The 20,215-nt window shown below is 49.8% G+C and overlaps 1 protein-coding gene across 1 annotated transcript in view; it reads left to right on the top strand.

Annotated features, from left to right (window-relative positions):
* The first annotated feature begins 1,823 nt into the window (after positions 1 to 1,823).
* Positions 1,824 to 20,215, top strand: part of LOC105484575 (vav guanine nucleotide exchange factor 1) — an 84,440-nt gene continuing 66,048 nt past the window's right edge. Inside the window, exon 1 of the mRNA XM_071087214.1 lies at positions 1,824 to 2,127. Coding sequence (XP_070943315.1) covers positions 1,924 to 2,127 — 204 coding nt within the window. The 5' untranslated portion in view covers positions 1,824 to 1,923. The remainder of the gene's footprint in view (positions 2,128 to 20,215) is intronic.

Raw genomic sequence — 20,215 nt, forward strand, 5'->3', positions numbered from 1 at the left:
TGACAGAAGAAAGAGGCTGGGCACAGTGACTCAAGCCCATAATCCCAGCACTTTGGAAGGCCAAGGCGGGCAGATTACTTGAGGTCAGGAGTTGGAGACCAGCCTGGCCAACATGCTGAAACCCTGTCTGTGAAAATACAAAAATTACCTGGGCATGGTGGTAGGTGCCAGTAATCCCAGCTGCCTGGGAGGCTGAGGTGGGGGAGAACCTGGGAGGCGGAGCTTGCAGTGAGCTGAGATCATGCCACTGCACTCCAACTTGGGTAACAGAATGAAACCCTGTCAAAAAAGAGAAAGAGAAAGAGAAAGAGAGAGAGAGAAAGGAAGAAAGAAAGAGAGAAAGAAAGAAAGAAAGAAAGAGAGAAAGAAAGAGAAAGAAAGAAAGGAAGGAAGGAAGGAAGGGAGGGAGGGAGAAAGAAGGAGAGAAAGAGAGAGAAAGAGAGGGAGAGAGAAACAGAGAGAGAGAGAAAGAAAGAAAGAAAGAAAGAAAGAAAGAAAGAAAGAAAGAAAGAAAGAAAGAAAGAAAGACAGGGCACGGTGGCTCATGCCTGTAATCCCAGCACTTTGGGAGACTGAGGCGGGTGGATCACCTGAGGTCAGGAGTTTGAGACCAGCCTGACCAACATGGAGAAACCCCGTCTCTACTAAAAATACAAAATTAGCTGGGTGTGGTGACGCATGCCTGTAATCTCAGCTACTTGGGAAGCTGAGACAGGAGAATCACTTGAGCCCAGGAGACGGAGGTTGTGGTGAGCTGAGATTGTGCCACTGCACTCCAGCCTGGGCAATGAGAGTGAAACTCAGTCTCAAAAGGAAAAAAAGAAAAAGAAAGAAAAGAAAAGAAAGAAAGAAAAAGAAAGAAAGAAAAGAAAGGAAGAAAGAGGAAGGAAGAAAGGAAGAGAGAGAGAGAAAGGAAGGAGGGAAGGGACCGAAAGGAAGGAAGGGAGAGAAAGGAAGGAAGGAAGGAAAAAAAGAAGAAATAACTATAAAAAAATCAGATTTGTTGGATGAAGATCAGGCTTAACCTAGGGAAGTGGGTAGGGCTGATGGAATGTGGAAAAGGCTATGATTTGAAATCAAGGGGTTTAGGAAGACCTCATGAGAAGGTAGCATTTGAGCAAAGACCTGTAGGGGTGAGGGAGCTAGCCGTGAAGTTGCTTAAGGTGGAGGACACAGCCCATGCAAAGGCCCTGGGGCAGGGCCATATGTTCCTGGCACGTTGGAGGAAGAGTGAAGAGGCCCATGTGGCTGAAGCACAGTGAAGAGGGGGAAAGAGGGAGTGGGGAGGGCAGGGACGGAACTGGGCAATTCAAGCAGGGTTTTGTGGGCCTTGGGGAGGACTTGGGCTTGTCCCTGGAGGAAAGTGGGAGCCATAGAGAGTTGTGGGCAGAAGAGGGGTGTACCCTGACTCAGATGCTCACAGGCAACCTCTTGTGGTGGCTGCAGGGAGGACAGACTGTGGGGGACAGGGGCTGGAGTCAGGAGACCAGCTGAGTGATGATGGGGCTGGACCAGACCGAGGAGGGGGTGAGAAGTGGGTGAATTCTGGGTATATTTCAGAGTGTCACTGCCGCTGTCTGCATATGGAGGAAGCACGCCCGTCTCATAGTCTAGCTGGCCTGACTCCCCCAGTCCCCCAACTCCCCGTGCCCAGGCCTGTGTCGAGTGGGCGGAAGAAAGAGATGTCAGATTCTACATGGAAGGGGTGGGGTGGGGCTGGGCCGCAGGTGCTCCCCCAGCTCCCCCCCCGCCCCCCGCCCCATGGCTCCTCCTCCTCCACCCCCTCTCAGGGCAACAGTTACAGGCAAAGAAGAGGAAGTGGTAGCACTAGCTGTCGCTCCACAGGCGAGCAGGGCGGGCGTGCGGGCGGGTGGGTGGTGGAGGCCGCGAGGGTGCACGACCGGCCCTGAGCAGGCAGCAGCCATGGAGCTGTGGCGCCAGTGCACCCACTGGCTCATCCAGTGCCGAGTGCTGCCGCCCAGCCACCGCGTGACCTGGGATGGGGCTCAGGTGTGTGAACTGGCCCAGGCCCTCCGGGATGGTGTCCTTCTATGTCAGCTGCTTAACAACCTGCTACCCCATGCCATCAACCTGCGTGAGGTCAACCTGCGCCCCCAGATGTCCCAGGTGAGCCCTCCGCCGGCAGGTGTGCTGAGGGTTGGAGACGGGGGTCCTCCCCGGGGCTGACAGTGGAGGGGTTGACGTGCTCCACCTCTGGGCCTGCAAAGGAGGGGGGATATGCTTACAGGTCCAAGGCTGGGCCAGGGGGTGGTCACAATCTGAGATTCTGGGGTAGCCTCCCCAAGCTTAACAGGACCCCTGTGTGGGTCCACGGGCCCTGAGTTGGCCCGCATCTAGGCTGAGAACTGGCAAACTAGGGGTTAACTCTCTCAAGCCCCAGGCTGCCTCTACTGCGGTTCATGCTCCCAAATAGGACCAACCAGAGGTCCCCGGGGAGCGCCTCAGAACCCCCAGGGTGGCTATTGGGTTACCTGGGGCTTTGGACTCCTTTGACCCCCAGAGTCTGGATGTGGGGGAGGAGCCTCCGCCAACATCTTCCCCGACATGTGTCTCCTCCTCCCGGGCCCTGGGCCCCTTCCTTCCCCTTACATCTTCCTTCCCCTTGGCTTCCTGCCTGGGCCTGGGGCAGCGTGGGGCAGGTGGGGGGCTGTGGCCCCAAGGATCTGAGCTTCCTCGCTGTATCCATCTCAGGGGAGACAGTGAGGCAGGGTCCAGTCCTGGGCTTAGAGAGTGGGTCCTGAGGTTTTGGTGCCTGGAATAGCCGCATTTTCTCGGCAGCGATTTCTGCAGGGGCCCAGGCTGGAGGGGTAGTGGCAGATTTGACTGTGACTGCATGAGCCTGGCTCAGGAAATATATTCAAATCCCTATTTGAATGTGGTTGGGTGGGCGTGTGATGTGGCTGTGTGATGTTTCTGTAGCATCTCATCTGGTTCCCCAGGGCTGCTGGGTGGGAACAGGGAACGGGGCAGGGCTGGTGGAGTCCCATCTGCTCTGGGATGAAAGGAGATACAGCCCTATCCTGGGGCCTGGGGGACACAGTCTTGCCCTGAGGTCTGAGGGGAGAGCTCCCATCTGGTCTGGAAGGATAAGTTAATGGAGATGGGCCCATGGGGGTTCCTGGGGGGTGGTTTTCAGGGGTAGGGCCATTGGTGGAAGAGATCCATGGGTCTTTACTCCTGTGGTTATTTTTTAATTAATTAATTAATTAATTAATTTTTTAAAGACAGGGTCTCACTCTGTCACCCAGGCTGGAGTGCAGTGGCGCGATCTCAGCTCACTGCAACCTTAACCTCTCAGGATCAAGCAATTCTCCTGCCTCAGCCTCCCGAGTAGCTGGGATTACAGGTGCACGCCACCACACCTGGCTAATTTTTGTATTTTTAGTAGAGACGGGGTTTCACCATGTTGGCCAGGCTAGTCTTGAACTCCTGACCTCAAATGATCCGCCTGCCTCGGCCTTCCAAAGTGCTGGGATTACAGGTGTGAGCCACCATGCCTGGCCGCTCCTTCTGGTTTTTTGTTGTTGTTGTTGTTGTTGTTGTTGTTGTTTTATTTTTTGAGACGGGGTCTTGCTCTGTCACCCAGGCTGGAATGCGGTGGTGCGATCTCAGCTCACTGCAACCTCCACCTCCTGGGTTCAAGTGATTCTCCTGCCTCAGCCTCTTGAGTAACTGGGATTATGGAGGTGTGCCAACATGCCCAGCAGATTTTTGTATTTTTTTTTTTTTTTAGTAGAGATGGGTTTTCACCATGTTGGCCAGGCTGGTCTTGAACTCCTGACCTCAGGTGATCCACCCGCCTCAGCCTCCCAAAGTGCTGGGATTATAGGCATAAGCCACCGCACCCAGCCGATATAATATAGACTCTCTAAGTTACTCATGGAGGATCCAAGGAGGAATACAAATGTAATTAGGAAAATATATAGACTCTTAATTTATTCTTATATTTTGAGACAGAATCTTGCTGCGTTGCCCTGGCTCGAGTGCAGTGATGAGATCTGGGCTCACTGCAACCTCCGCCTCCTGGGTTCAAGCACTTCTCCTGCCCCAGCCTCCCGAGTAGCTGGGACTACAGGCACCCACCACCATGCCTGCCTAATTTTTTTTTTTTTTTTTGTATTTTTAGTAGAGATGGGATTTTGCCATGTTGACCAAGCTGGCCTCGAACTCCTGACCTCAGGTGATCTGTCCACCTCGGCCTCTCAAAATGCTGGGATTACAGGCACGAGCCACCGCATCCGGCCCTTCTGTTTCTTTAGTGCCAGGGGATTACACCATCCTCAGCTGTGACAGGGCTTCCCGAAAGGAGAAGGCACTCCCCCCACCAACCTAAGCATCCATCCTCTCTGGCCACAGCCCATCCCTGCTTTGCCTACATTTGCTCAATCTCCTTCTGGTTTCTAGGGCATGAGGAAGTAGTCATGGGATCTGTTAGGACCCATCTGTTAGACCAGGCAGGGAGTCAAGGTCTCCGTGATGCTTCAATAGCAGCTAATGGGAAAGTGGATAGACTTAAGGATGAACTTCCACTCCTGTGTGTGTCTTAACTAAAGCCAGTTTTTGGATGAAGGGCAAGGGTGCATGATGCTAATCCCTGGGAGAGCAGTTGCACTCCAAAGACAGTTCTAATCCTCTGTAACAGGGAACATCGGGAACCCAGGTGGGTTCAGGCTTTATGCAAGAGGGGACATTTGCGCTGGGATTTTGAAGAGTAAATAGGAGTTTTTCTCATTGTTCTGGCTTCCTGTGCCCAGCTGTATCAGGCTCCAGGCTGGGCAGGGGTGTACCTGGACCCTTTCCCTCTGGGAGGGGGCACATTCCTGTCCCTACTCATTTTGTCGCCCTTTGAAGCTCGGCCCTGTGTCTGGTATATAGTGGGGATGTATGTGGGAAGGTAAAATGTATTGACAAGAAGCCCAGAGGAAGCTGCCACAGGAACAACCTCTCTGGGTTTCTGGGTGCCTAACTGTCCACAGATTGAAGCTGGAGCTGTGAATGCCCCATGGGATGTGAAAGGGCGGAGGGAAAAAGGAAAGGTGCTTCTGCGGAGGAAATGGCATAAATAAAGGTGTGCAGGCTGGAATGAGAATTCTTCCCAGTTTCTGTCATTTCTCTTCAGAGTCCCTCTCTTTTTTCTCAGTTGTTTCTTGGGAAGAGGTTGGGAAGAACATATCCATCCATCCATCCATCCATCCATCCATCCATCCATCCACCCACCTACCCACCCACCCACTCATTCATTCACTCATCTATCCCTCCAATTATCCATCCATCTACCCATCCATCCATCCATTTATCCATCCATCCATCCATCCATCCATCCATCCATCCATCCACCCACCCACCTACCCACCCACCCACTCATTCATTCACTCATCTATCCCTCCAATTATCCATCCATCTACCCATCCATCCATCCATTTATCCATCCATCCATCCATCCATCCATCCATCCATCCATCCATCCATTCATCCATCTACCTATCCATCCATCCATTCATTCACTTATCCATCCATCTGCTCATCCATTCATCCATCCACTCATCTATCCATCCATCCATCCATCCATCCATCCATCCATCCACCCACCCACCCACCCACCCACTCATTCATTCACTCATCTATCCCTCCAATTATCCATCCATCCATTTATCCATCCATCCATCCATCCATCCATCCACCCACTCACCCATTCATTCACTCATCTATCCCTCCAATTATCCATCCATCTACCCATCCATCCATCCATCCATCCATTTATCCATCCATCCATCCATCCATCCATCCACTCATCCATCTATCTATCCATCCATCCATTCATTCACTTATCCATCCATCTGCTCATCCATTCATCCATCCACTCATCTATCCATCCATCCATCCATCCATCCATCCATCCACCCACCCACCCACCCATTCATTCACTCATCTATCCCTCCAATTATCCATCCATCTACCCATCCATCCATCCATCCATCCATCCATTTATCCATCCATCCACTCATCCATCTATCTGTCCATCCATCCATTCATTCACTTATCCATCCATCTGCTCATCCATTCATCCATCCACTCATCTATCCATCCATCCATTCATCCATCCATTCATCCACCCACCCACCCACCCACCCACCCATCCATCCACCCATTCATCCATCCACTCATCTATCCATCCAGCCATCCATCCATCCGTCCACTCATCCATTCATCCATTGACTCATCCATCCATCTATCCATCCATTCAACCACCCACCCATTCACCCACTCATCCATCCATCCACTCATCCATCCACCCATCATCCATCTACTCATTTATCCTTCTATCAATCTACCCATCCATCCATCCATCTATTTTTCCCTCCATCTATCCATCCATCCACCCATCCACCCACCCACCCATTCACCCATCCACCCACCCATCTATCCATGGAGCCATCCATCCACTAATCTATCTTTTGTTTTTTTTTTTATTTTTACGGAGTCTCGTTCTGTTGCCCAGGCTGGAGTGCAGTGGCATGATCTCGGCTCACTACAACCTCTGCCTGCCAAGTTCAAGCAATTTTCCTGCTTCAGCCTCCCGAGTAGCTGGGACTAGAGGCACCCGCCACCATGCTTGGCTAATTTTGTATTTTTAGTAGAGATGAGGTTTCACCATATTGGCCAGGCTGGTCTTGAACTCCTGATCTTGTGATCCGTTCCTCTCAGCCTTCCAAAGTGCTGGGATTACAGGTGTGAGCCACCGCACCCAGCCCATCCATTCATCTATCTGTCATCCACCCGCCCACCTACCCATCCTTCCATGTACTCATCCATCCATCCACTCATCCATCCATCCATCCATCCATCCATCCATCCATCCATCCACCCACCCACCCACCCACCCCATCCATCCATCCACTCATCCACCCATCTACTCATCTATCCATCCATCTACCCATCCATCCATCCATTCATCCAACCATTTATCTGTCCGTCCATCCATCCATCCATCCATCCAACAGTGTGACAAGTCTGTCAGGCCCTGTTCTTGGTGCTGGGGACAGTGTGAATAGCACACACACCCACACACCCACACACACACACACCCCTGTTGTTGAGGAGCCTGCATTCTAGTGGCGGAGGCTGACAGTGAGGAAATAAGACAATGTATAAGACGTCAGGAGGTGCAGGAGGTGGTATGTACTGCTCTGGAGAAAACAAAGTGGAACAGGGTATGCAGGGGGCACTTTGATGAATGAGGAGGGCTAGTGGTAAGGTGACATTGGAGCAGAAACCTGGGGAAAATTAAGGAATGAACCATGTGGATCTGGGGAAATGGTGTCCCAGACAGTGGTTACTGCCAGTGCAAAGGCCCTGAGGTAGGAGCTAGTCAGTGCCTGTATGTTCAGGGCAGTGACTGGCCCAGCTGGTGTGAACGGTAAAGGAGGTCAGATTGGAGTGAATCTCCAAGCGGCTGGTCCCCTTGAGATCTGAGGCCCAGGGAGAGGATGATACCATCATGAGAAGCCACAGCTATACCGAGACACCCAACTCTCCATTATGATTTTTTTTTTTTAAATGAGACAGAGCCTTGCTGTCTCCCAGGCTGGAAGGCAGTGGCACAGTCCCAACTCACTGCAGCCTTCACCTCCCAGGTTCAGGCAATTCTCCTGCCTCAGCCTCCTGAGTAGCTGGGATTACAGGCAACTGCCACCACGCTGGGCTAATTTCTGTTGCCCAGGCTGGAGTGCAGCAGCATGATCTTGGCTCACTGCAGCCTTCACCTCCCAGGTTCAAGCGATTCTCCTGTCTCAGCCTCCTGAGTAGCTGGGGCTACAGATGTGTGCCACCATGCCTAGCTAATTTCTGTATTTTTAGTAGAGACAGGGTTTCAGCATGTTGGCCAGGCTGGTCTCAAACTCCTGACCTCAAGTGATCCACAGGCCTTGGCCTCCCAAAGTGGTGATATTACAGGGGTGAGCCACCACGCCCAGCCACCACTGTGCTCTTGAAGTCCAAAATCTGGGCTGCAGAGATGGAACTTGAAGGCCAAGAGACTGGAGAGGAAAGAACAGATTGTTGAAAAGATTCACCAGGACCTGGGAGCTGGTTAGACCTAGGATGTGGGCAGGTGCCGGGGACAAGATGACGTTAAGGTCCCCAGCATCAGTGAATAGTGGGGAGAGGGTGGGACAGTTAAGAGTAGGGGGTGGACTGGGGAGTGGGGTGGGTGGTGGCTTAGGAGAGCCACACCTCGGTTCAAATTCTGGTACCACTGCTTCCTGGTTTCACCTCTCTGAGCTTCAGTTTCTCCATCTGTGAAACACAGATAAAAATGGCACCTTTTAAGGCTGGGCGGTGGCTCACGCTTGTGGTCCCAGCTACCCAAGAGGCTAAGTGGGGAGGATCACTTAAGCCTGGGCTGCAGTGAGCTGCGATGGCACCACTGCATTCCAGCCTGGGCAACAGAGAGAGACTTTGTCTCAAAACAAAAGAAAACCCGATTTTGCCTGGGTGTGGTGGCTCATATCTGTAATCCCAGCACTTTGGGAGACTGAGGTGGGTGAACTGCTTGAGTTCAGGAGTTCAAAGCCTGGTAACACGGTGAGACACCATATCTACTTTTTTTTTTTTTGAGATGGAGTCTCGCTCTGTCGCCCAGGCTGGAGTGCAGTGGCGCGATCTCAGCTCACTGCAAGCTCCGCCTCCCGGGTTCACAACATTCTCATGCCTCAGCCTCCCGAGTAGCTGGGACTACAGGCGCCCACCACCTCGCCTGGCTAATTTTTTTGTATTTTTAGTAGAGATGGGGTTTCACCGTGTTAGCCAGGATGGTCTCGATCTCCTGACCTTGTGATCCTCCCGCCTCGGCCTCCCAAAGTGCTGGGATTACAGGCATGAGCCACCGCGCCCGGCTTTTTTTTTTTTTTTTTCCTTAAGAGACAGAGTTTTGCTTTGTCGGCCAGGCTGGAGTGCAGCGGTATGATCACAGCTCACTGCAGCCTCCAACTCCTGGGCTCCAGCAACCCTCCTGCCTTAGCCCCTCGAGTAGCTGGGACTACAGGTGTGCATCAGCATAGTTGGGTGATTTTTTTGTTTGTTTTCTGAGACAGGGTGTCGATCTGTCACTCAGGCTGAAGTGCAGTGGTACGATCACAGCTTACTGCAGCCTCAGACTCCTGGGCTCAAGCAGTCCTCCTGCCTCAGCCTCCCGAGTAGCTGTGACTACCAGTGTGTGCCAGCAATACCTGGCTAAATTTTTTTATTTTTTGTAGGGATGGGGTTTTGCTATGATGCCCAGGCTGGTCTTGAACTCCTGGCCTCAAGCAATCCTCCCACCTCGGCCTTCCAAAGTGCTGGGATTACAGGCATGAGCCACTGCACCCGGCCAGAATAGGGGTTCTTATCTCCATCCTCCCGTAACAGGAAAGATGACACACGCCACCCACTGCTCTGTGCCTGCTTTCCTCACTCATCACCTTGGCAGTCTTTCCAAGTCAGTCTGTAGAGATTATAATTATTCTTTATAACATGACTGTGTATTCCATTTATTTTAAGAAAGACTTGTATTTTGCTTGCTCTGTGCTAGACATTAGTCTAAACGAGGGAGGGGCCTGGCTGGGTGCAGTGGTTCAGGCCTGTAATCCCAGCACTTTGGGAGGCCGAGGCAGGAGGATTGCTTGAGTCCAGGAGTTAGAGGCCAGCCTGGGCAACAGAGTGTGACCTCGTCTCTGTAAAAATGAAAAATAAAAATAAAATAAAGCTGGGGGCTGGGTGTGGTGGCTCATGCCTGTAATCCCAGCTCTTTGGGAGGCTGAAGTGGGCAGATCACCTGAGGTCAGGAGTTCGAGACCAGCCTGGCTAACATGGTGAAACCCTGTGTCTACTAAAAATACAAAACAGCTCAGTGTGGTGGTGTGCGCCTGTAATCCCAGCAACTATGGAGGCTGAGGCAGGAGAATCACTCGAACCCGGAAGGCGGAGGTTGCAGTGAGCCGAGATCACATCACTGTACTCCAGCCTGGGCAACAGAATGAGACTCCATGTCAAAAATGAAATTAAATGAAACAATTACAGCTTCCTTTTTTTTTTTTTTTTTTTTTTTTGAGACGAGGTTTTGTTTGCTTTGTCCTCCAGGATGTAGCACAGTGGTGCAATGGTTCGATCAGGGCTCACTACATTCTCAATCTCCTAGGCCTGAGTGATCCTCCTACGTCAGCCTCCCAAGTAACTGGGACAACAAGAGCGTGCTACCATGCCTGATTAAGATTTAAACATTTTTAAAAACATTTTTAATTTTTGTGGGTACATTGTAGATACATATTTATGGGGTATACGAGCTATTTTGATACAGGCATGCAATGTGACATAAGCACATCATGAAGAATGTTTTCTTTTAATTAATTAATTATTTTTGAGATGGAGTTTTGCTCTTGTTGCCCAGGCTGGAGTGCAATGGCGTGATCTCAGCTCACTGCAACCTCTGTCTCCCGGGTTCAAGCGATTCTCTTGCCTCAGCCTCCCGAGTAGCTGGAATTACAGGCACCCACCATCATGCCCGGCTAATTTTTGTATTTTTAATAGAGACGGGGTTTCACCATGTTGGCCAGGCTGGTCTCAAACTCCTGACCTCAGGTGATCCGCTCGCCTCGACCTCCCAGAGTGCTGGGGTTACAGGTGTGAGCCACTGTGCCTGGCCCAATTATAGCTCCTAAAAAACAATAATAACCTCATCCATGAATCATTTTCCAGCTCCTCTGCTGTGTGATCTTGGGCACGTTAGTAAACCTCTCCGTTTCCTGGTTTCTCATCTGTACAATGAGGATGCTAAATCCCTATTTATGGCATCGTTATGGGGGATGAGCGAATTATTATAAAGAACTTAGAAAAGTATTTAGCTGCATATACAGTCGTGTGTTGCTTAATAAAAGGAATCGGTTCTGAGAAATGCATAGTTAGGTGGTTTCATAGTTGTGTGAACATCGTAGAGTACATTTAAACAAACCTAGATGGTACAGTGTACTGCACACCTGGACGATATGGTATAACCTATTGTTCCTAGGCTACAAACCTGTACAGCATGGGACTGCACTGAATACTTACCATTGTGTTACAAGATTTCTTTTCTTTTCTTTTCTTTTTTTTTTTGAGACAGAGTCTTACTCTATTCCCTAGGCTGGAGTGCAATGGCGTGATCTCGGCTCACAACAACCCCCACTTCCTGGGTTCAAGAGATTCTCCTGCCTCAGCTTCCCAAGTACCTGGGATTACAGGCATGTGCCACCACATTCAGCTAATTTTTTTGTAGAGACGGGATTTCACCATGTTGACCAGGTTGGTCTTGAACTCCTGACCTCAGGTGATCCGCCCGCCTCAGCCTCCTAAAATGCTGGGATTATGGGCATGAGTCACCATGCCCAGGCAATTTCTTATCATTTATACTACATTTTATACAGAGATTTCTTATCTTTCTTTTGAGACAGAGTCTCGCTCTGTCACCTAGGCTGGGGTGCATTGGCATGATATCTGCTCACTGCAACCTCCGCTTCCGGGGTTCAAGTGATCCTCCTGCCTCAGCCTCCTGAGCAGCTGGGACTACAGGTGCACACCACCAAGCCCACCATTTTTTAAAGTAGAGATGGGGGGTCTCACCATGTTGCCCAGGCTGGTCTCAAACTCCTGGCCTCAAGAGATCCTCCCACCTCGGCCTCCCAAAGTGCTGGGATGATAAGCATGAATCATCATGCTCCGCCCAGCCCTTGTGTTTTCAGTTTTCAAATTTTAAGACGTTTTATTTTGTCAACGGAAGTGCTAGCCAATCTTAGTGTTTTTGATAGATATTGCCAAATCGTTATCCGTCTGGGATTGTTTCCATATGAATTGTTTCAATTATACCACCACATGCCAGACAGAGGACCGGCTTCTCTGCCCGCCTCCCCAACAGACGGTTCTGTTGTAAGATTCTGGAGTTTTTCCAGCTGGATGGGTAATCAGTGGAGCTCATTAAGGCTCAATTTACATTTTCTCTTATTCCGAGTGAAGCTGAACCTCTTTCCTTATGTTTAAGAGCTATTTATATTTTCTTCCCGTGATACAATCTCTGTTCATATTACTTGCTTACTATTGTTGTCCTTTCTAGAACTACTGACCTTTTCTCTTATTGATTTTTTTTTTTTTTGAGGCTGTTTCTCTGTTGTACAGGCTGCAGTATAGTGGCGCGATCTCAGCTCACTGCAACCTCCGCCTCCCAGGTTCAAGTGATTCTTGTGCCTCAGCCTCACAAGTAGCTGTAATTACAGGCATGCACCAAGATGCCCAGCTAATTTTTGTATTTTTAGTAGAGACAGCGTTTCGCCATGTTGGCCTGGCTGGTCCCAAACTCCTGACCTCGAGTGATCCTCCTGCCTTGGCCTCCCAAAGTGCTGGGATTACAGGCATCTCTTAGTGATTTTTAGGAGCTCTTTATATATTAGGTTGACTTAAACTGCAAATCAGGTATTTGCTAGCTTTGTGGTCTTGGAGAAAAAAATAATTACTTAACCTATCGGACCCCTGATTGTCTTATCTATAAAATAGGAAATCTATAAAATAGGAATGTTGGCCGTGCACATGGCTCACGCCTGTAATCCCAGCACTTTGGGAGGCTGAGGTGGGTGGATCACCTGAGGTCAGGAGTTCAAGACCAGCCTGTCTAACATGGTGAAACCCCGACTCTACCACAAATATAATAATTAGCCAGGTGTGGTGGTTGGCACCTGTAATCCCAGCTACTTGGGAGGCTGAGGCAGGAGAATCCCTTGAACCCAGGAGGCAGAGGCTGTAGTGAGCCAAGATTGCACCACTGCACTCCAGCCTAGGTGACAGAGTGAGACTCCAACTAAAATAAATAAATAAATAAAAATAAAAATAAAATAAAATAAAATGGAAATGTTGATAGTACCTTTATTTCAGAGTTGTGCAAGGATTAAACGTGATAAGGTAAATTAATTTCCCAGCACGGCAATTAACATATAGCGAGTGCTAAATGAATGAGAGTCATTATTTTTGTTAATTGAATTCCATTGAGTCCGAGCTGACTGTAGGCAATGGTGTGTAAGTCAGGGTATGTATGTTAACTGCCGTAACAAATTGCATCATTTTGCCAGGCACAATGGCCATGCCTATAATCCCAACACTTTGGGAAGCCAAGGCAGGCTAATCGCTTGAGGCCAGGAGTTCGAGACTAGCCTGGGCAACACACAAGACCCCCTATCTCTACAAAATACCAACCAACCAACCAACCAAACAAAAATATTAGCAGGGCATGGTGGCATGTGCCTGTCGTCCCAGCTATCTAGGAGGCTGAGGCAGGAGGATTGCTTGAGCCTAGGAGTTGGAGGCTGCAGTGGGCTATGATTGTGCCACTGCAGTCCGGCCTGGATGACAGAGGGAGACCCTCTCTCGGAAGAAAAAAAAGGCCAGGTGTGGTGGCTCATGCCTGTAATCCCAGCACTTTGGGAGGTTGAGGCAGGCAGATCATGAGGTCAGGAGTTTGAGACAAGCCTGGCCAACATGGGGAAATCCCATCTCTACTGAAAATACGTAAATTAGCCAGGTGTGGTGGCGGGCACTTGTAGTCCCAGCTACTCGGGAGGCTGAGGCAGGAAAATCGCTTGAACCTGGGAGGCGGAGGTTGCAGTGAGCTGCGGTCATGCCACTGCACTCCAGCCTGGCGACAGAGCGAGACTCCGTCTCAAAAACAAAAACAAAACAAAACAAAACAACAACAACAAAAAACCAAACCCGCAAAACATAAAACCAAATTACATGCCTTCAGTGATAGTGAGAGTTTACTTCTTGTTCTTGTCACAATTCAGTTTGGGTCAACCTGGGGGGTTGGAGGAGGAGGGCTCTATGTTATAAAGTTACCCTGGGGCCCAGGCTCCATCATCGCATGGTCTTCGCTTCCCCAAGGCCCTTGCAGTCTTGAAGTCTTTTCTACTGGGGAAAGAGCGCGATGAAAGAATTTCAGAGGCCAGGCCGGGAAGTGGCGCCACCACCTCCATTCTTCTTCTTCTTTTTTTCCTTTTGAGACGGAGTTTCGCTCTTGTTGTCCAGGCTGGAGTGCAATGGCGCGATCTCTGCTCACTGCATCACTGCAACCTCCGCCTCCCGGGTTCAACTGATTCTCCTGCCTCAGCCTCCCAAGTAGCTGGGATTACAGGCATGCACCATCACACCTGGCTAATTTTGTGTATTTTTAGTAGAGATGGGGTTTCTCCCATGTTGGTCAGGGTGGTCTTGAACTCCCGACCTCAGGTGATTCGCCTGCCTCAGCCTCCCAAAGTGCTGGGATTACAGGCGTGAGCCACCATGCCCGGCCTCCATTCTTGTTATTGGCCAGAACTTGGTCATATGGCTCCATTTAACTACCAGGGACACTAGGAATGTGGTTAAACTGGAGCTGGGTGGGGATCAAAAGGAGATAGGTTGGTTGGATGCAAAGAAGTCAGTGCCCTAGAACCTCAGGGTAATGCCTAGCTGGTTCCAGAAATGCAGGTATGGAGGGGGTTTCATGAATGCAGGTCTAGGGCCGGGCATGGTGGCTCATGCCTGTAATCTTCGCACTTTGGGAGGCCGTGACAGGAGGATTGCTTGAGGCCAGGAGTTCGAGACCAGCCTGGGCAACATACCAAGGTCCCGTCTCTACAAAATATAAAAAAATTAGCCCAGCATGGTGGTGCACTCCTATAGTCTCAGCTACTCAGGAAGTTGAGGCAGGAGGATCGCTTGAGCCCAGGAGTTCGATGCTGCAGTCAGCTATGATTGTGCTACTGTACTCCAGCCTGGACAAGGGAGTAAGACCCTGTTTCTAAATATATCTGTGCAGGTCTGTGGAAATCTCAATGGAATGTAGAATGAGAAGGACCTGAGCCAAGGCCATGGGGGAGGAATTCAGTTGGGGATGAGGGGGCTGGGTGACAGCAAACCTCAGCAAAATGGGTTGGGTTGATTGGAAAACCTCCTCTTATCTTGCCTGCTAGGGCGAACAGGAGGGGCGCTTAGGAGGGTCAGCACTTGGCACTGCCCTTCCTTTCCATTCTGTTCTGTTCTTTCTTTTTCTTTCTCTTTTTTTTTTTTTTTTTTGAGACAGAGTCTCACTCTTTCTCCCAGGCTGGAGTGCAGTGGCACGATCTTGGCTCCTGGCAGCCTCTGTCTCCCAGGTTCAAGTGATTTTCCTGCCTCAGCCTCCTGAGTAGCTGGGATTATAGGCAAGTGCCACCACACCTAGCTGATTTTTGTATTTTTAGTAGAGATGGGGTTTCACCATGTTGGCCAAGCTGGTCTCGAACTCCTGGCCTCAAGCAATCCACCCACCTCAGCCTCCCAAAGTGCTGGAATTACAGATGTGAATCACCACGCCCAGCGCCCAGCCTCCATTCCGTTCTAATCACTGACCTCCTCTCTCGGTCCAGTGCTGGGAAATATCACCTTTCAGGACTTTCACAGAGGATGCTGGAAATCTCTGTCCCTTCCCTACTCACAGCCCTCCCCTGGTTCTCCACTGCCCTTGGTGAAAAAGACAAACTCCTCACTGTAGCCCACAAAGGCTTATGCATTTGGCCTCTGTCCACCTCTCAGCCCTCCCCTGCTCCCTCTCCGCCCATTGCTCTCTGTACTGCAGCCACATCGGCCACCCAGCACAATCCAGCCTCAGGGCCTTTGCACTGCCTCTTCCTTCTTCAGGGATTCCTCTTCCCTCAGGTATACACTGTGAGTGTTCTCTTATCTCCTCCTTCAGGTTTCTCTTTCTCTCTCTCCGTCTCTTTGTTTTCGGAGAAGGGGTCTTGCTCTATTGCCCAGGCTGGAGTGCAGTGGCGTTATCATAGCTCACTGCAGCCTCCAACTTCTGGGCTCAAGTGATCCTCTTGCCTCTGCCTCCCAAAGTGCTCGGATATAGACATGAGCCACTTCGCCTCTCTCTTTCTTTCCTTTCCTTCCTTTCTTTCCCTTCTTTCCCTTCCCTCCCTTCCCTCCCTCTCTTTCTTTCTTTCTCTCTCTCTTTCCCTCCCCTCCCCTCCCCCACTCCTCCCCTCCCCCCCTCCCCTCCCCTTCCCCCCTCCTCCCCTCCCTTCCCCTCCCCGTCCTTTCCTTCCTTCTTTTTTAATGGAGTCTCTGTCTATTGCCCAGGCTGGAGTGCACTGATGTGATCTCAGCTCACTGCAACCTCCGCCTCTTAGATTCAAGTGATTCTCTTGCCTCAGCCTCCCAAGTAGGTGGGATTACAGGCATGAGCCACCATGCCTGGCTAATTTCTGTATTTTTACTAGAGATGGGGTTTCACCTTGTTGGCCAGGCTGGTCTCAAACTCCTGACTTCAGGTGATCTGCCCACCTCGGCCTTTCAAAGTGCTGGGATTACTGATGTGAGCCACCGCACTTGGGTCAGCGGTCGGGTCCCCTTTCTTCCTTTCTTTCTTTCTTTCTTTGCTGAGACGGAGTCTTGCTGTGTCACCCAGGCTGGAGTGCAGTGGCATGATCTCAGCTCACTGCAACCTCCGCCTCCTGGGCCCAAATGATTCTCCTGCCTCAGCCTCCTGAGTAGCCGGGATTACAGGCACGCACCACCACACCCAGCTAATTTTTATATTTTTAGTAGAGATGGGGTTTCATCATGTTGGCCAGGCTGGTCTTGAACTCCTGACTTCAAGTGATCCGCCTGTCTCAGCCTCCCAAAGTGCTGGGATTACAGGTATGAGCCACCATGCCCAGCCCAGATTTCTTATCTGAGAGATCTTCCACTGTTTCTAGATAATAAAATCATAGATTTCCCCCTCCCAACTTCCCATTCTCTTTCATGTTTTATTTTTTTTCCACAGCACTTACTGCTCTCTGACCTGTCATAGTTTTTACTTATTTGCTTGTTAGCTGTTTTCTCCACTCGAATGTCAAGGCAAGGATTTTTGTCTATTTTACATCCCCCAGTGCTTTAGAACAGCACCTGGCACATAGTAGGGGATCAATTAATTATTTTTCATTTATCAAATGAATATATGATTCTAATTGCTTCATTCATTCACTTAACACAGGGGCTGGCAAACGATAACTCATCGGCCCAAGCTGACTCGTGTTTTAAAAATTATTTTAGCATGTGTCTGTAGTCCCAGCTACCTGGGAGGCTGAGATGGGAGGATCGCTTGAGCCCAGGAGTTTGAGACTGCAGTGAACCGTGATCCTGCCACTGTACGCCAGCCTGGGCAACACAGCAAGCCCGTCTCTAAATAAATAAATTATTTTTAAAAATTAAAAATACAAATTATGGCTGGTTGCAGTGGCTCACGCCTATAATCTTAAGATGTTGGGAGGCTGAGGCAGGAGGATCACTTGAGCCCAAAAGTTTGAGACCGGCCTGGGCAACATGGCAAAACCCCATCTCTGCAAAAACTACAAAAATTACCTGGGTGTGATGGTGCATGCCTATAGTCCCAGCTACTCAAGAGGCTGAGGTGGAAGGATCACTTGAGCCCGGGAGGTGGAGGCTGCAGTGAACCATGACTGCACCACTGCACTCCAGCCTGAGCAACAGAGTGACACAGGGTCTCAAAACAAAATGAAACAAAACAAAATAAAAATTTATTTATTTACTTTTCTTGTTATTGATTTGAAGTTTACTATTTTTATATTGTATTATTGTTATTATTTTTCGTATTCCACATATTCAGAGAAACTTCTCTAGTAACAATCTATAAAAATGATCCCTGAAAGTAGAGTCTTACTGCTTTATTTTGAAAATAAAATTTAACCAATACACGGTCAGGCCCATTTGTCGACACACTATTTTTTTTTTTTTTTTTTAAATGGAGTCTTGCTCTGTCATCCAGGCCAGAGTGCAGTGGCCTTCAGGTCTGGCTGGCTCCAGGGGCTCAGGCAATATCTCAGGACATGTCCTCCCCACCCTTGATCTTTCCATCTCTCTCTCTATCTATTTTTTGTTTGTTTGGTTTTTTTGTTTTTTGAGACAGGGTCTCACTTTGTCATCAAGGCTGGAGTGCAGTGGTGCGATCTTGGCTAACTGCAACCTCCACCTCCTGGCCTCAAGTGATCCTCCCAACTCAGCCTCCTGAGTAGCTGGGACTACAGGTTACACCATGCCAGGCTAATTTTTGTATTTTTAGTAGAGATGGGGTTTCACCAAGTTGGCAAGGCTGGTCTTGAACTCCTGACCTCAAGCAATCTTCCCCGCCTTGGCCTCCAAAAATGCTGGGATTGCAGGCGTGAGTCACCGCACCCAGCCCTCCATCTCTTACCTCTGCTTTCTTTTGGGTGTTTTCATTCATCCTCAGTCATTCTTTTCCCTCATGGAGGCAGATGAGGGTGACCAACTACTCCAAAGTTATTTATTTATTTGAGTCTAAGTTTTGCTCTGTCACACAGGCTGGAGCACAGTGGCACAGTCATAGCTCCCTGCAGCCTCAAACTTCTGGGCTCAGGAGATCCTCCTGCCTCAGCTTCCCAAGTAGTTGGGACTGCAAGTGTGCGCCAACATGTCCAACTATTTTTTTAATGTTTCATTCAATAGAGATGGACCTCACTATGTTGCTCAGGTTGATCTGGAACTTCTGGCCTCAAATGATCCTTCTGCCTCAGCCTCCCAAAGCTTTGGGATTACAGGAATGAGCCACCGTGTCCAGCCTGCTCTAAATTTATATTCTCATCACTCTGAGTTTGATGGAAAATAGGGGTGTTAACTTTCTGGTCACTGAAGCCAAGGTCTAGCATTATCCTTCATTGAACATGATTTTTTTTTTTTTTTTTTTGAGACGGAGTCCCACTCTATTGCCAAGGCTGGAGTGCAGCGGCACGATCTCAGCTCACTGTAGCCTCCGCTTCCTGGGTTCAAGCAATTCTCCAGCCTCAGCCTCCTGAGTAACTGGGACTACAGACACGTGCCACCATGCCTGGCTAATTTTTTTGTATTTTTAGTAGAGACGGGGTTTCACCATGTTGGCCAAGCTGGTCTTGATCTCCTGACCTTGTGATCCACCCGCCTCGGCCTCCCAAAGTTCTGGGATTACAGGCCTGAGTCACTGCTCCTGGTCTTTTTTTTTTTTTTTTCCAGACTGAGTCTTGCTCTGTCACCCAGGCTGGCGTGCAGGGGCGCAGTCTCGGCTCAGTGCAACCTCCACCTCCTGGGTTCAAGCAATTCTTGTGCCTCCGCCTCCCTAGTAGCTGGGATTACAGACAGGTGCCACCACACCCGGCTAATTTTTGTATTTTTAGTAGAGACAGAGTTTCACCAGATTGGCCAGGGTGGTCTTGAACTCTTGACCTCACGTGATCTGCCCGCCTCAGCCTCCCCAAGTGCTGGGATTACAGGTGTGAGCCACTGCACCTGGCTGTTTGAACATGATTCTTTTTTTGTGTCGAGGGGTGGCTGGTCACATGTCTATTTCTGAACCAGCTGCTGTGGCCAGGAGAATACCATGCTCTGAAGGGCCAGGCCAGGGTCACGTGCCTATTCCTTGAGTTGAGGTTGAGGTGGCTTCCACAGGGGAACGTGAGGAACTGTTACCTCAGAAGGGGAAATAAGATGTCAGGAGGCAATCAGTGCTTATATGAGCACCGAGTTCTAAATTTAAGCCAGAATTTCCGATTCTCAGTCCTGTAGACATTTGGGGCCGGATCATTTTCTGTCCTGAGAGCTGCCTCGTGTATTCTAAAATGCTCAGCAGTATCCTTGGATTCTATCCATTTCACACAAGTAGCACCGCTCCCCAATATCTCCAGACATTGCCAAATGTCCCCTGGGAGGCAGAATCGCCCTGGGGGTGGGCAAACCACTGTTTTGGAGGGAGTGAGCTTGCTGTCTTGGGGAAGATCCAAAGAGACCTGATGATTACTGGCTGAGAACAGCAAAGAAGAAATTGAGGGCTTCTTTGAATTAGAATATTCATTTTAATTTCTTTCTGTCTGTCTTTCCCTCCCTTCCCCCCCCTCCCTCCCTCCCTCCCTCCCTCCCTCCCTCCCTCCCTCCCTCCCTCCCTCCCTCCCTCCTTCCTTCCTTCCTTCCTTCCTTCCTTCCTTCCTTCCTTCCTTCCTTCCTTCCTTCCCTTTCTTTCTTTCTTTTTGTGTGTTTTTTTTTTTCACCCAGGCTGGAGTACAGTGCGATCTTGGCTCACTGCAAGCTCCGCCTCCCGGGTTCACACCATTCTCCTGCCTCAGCTTCCCGAGTAGCT

This window comes from Macaca nemestrina, chromosome 20 (genome assembly GCF_043159975.1).
Source record: "Macaca nemestrina isolate mMacNem1 chromosome 20, mMacNem.hap1, whole genome shotgun sequence".
NCBI lineage: Eukaryota > Metazoa > Chordata > Mammalia > Primates > Cercopithecidae > Macaca > Macaca nemestrina.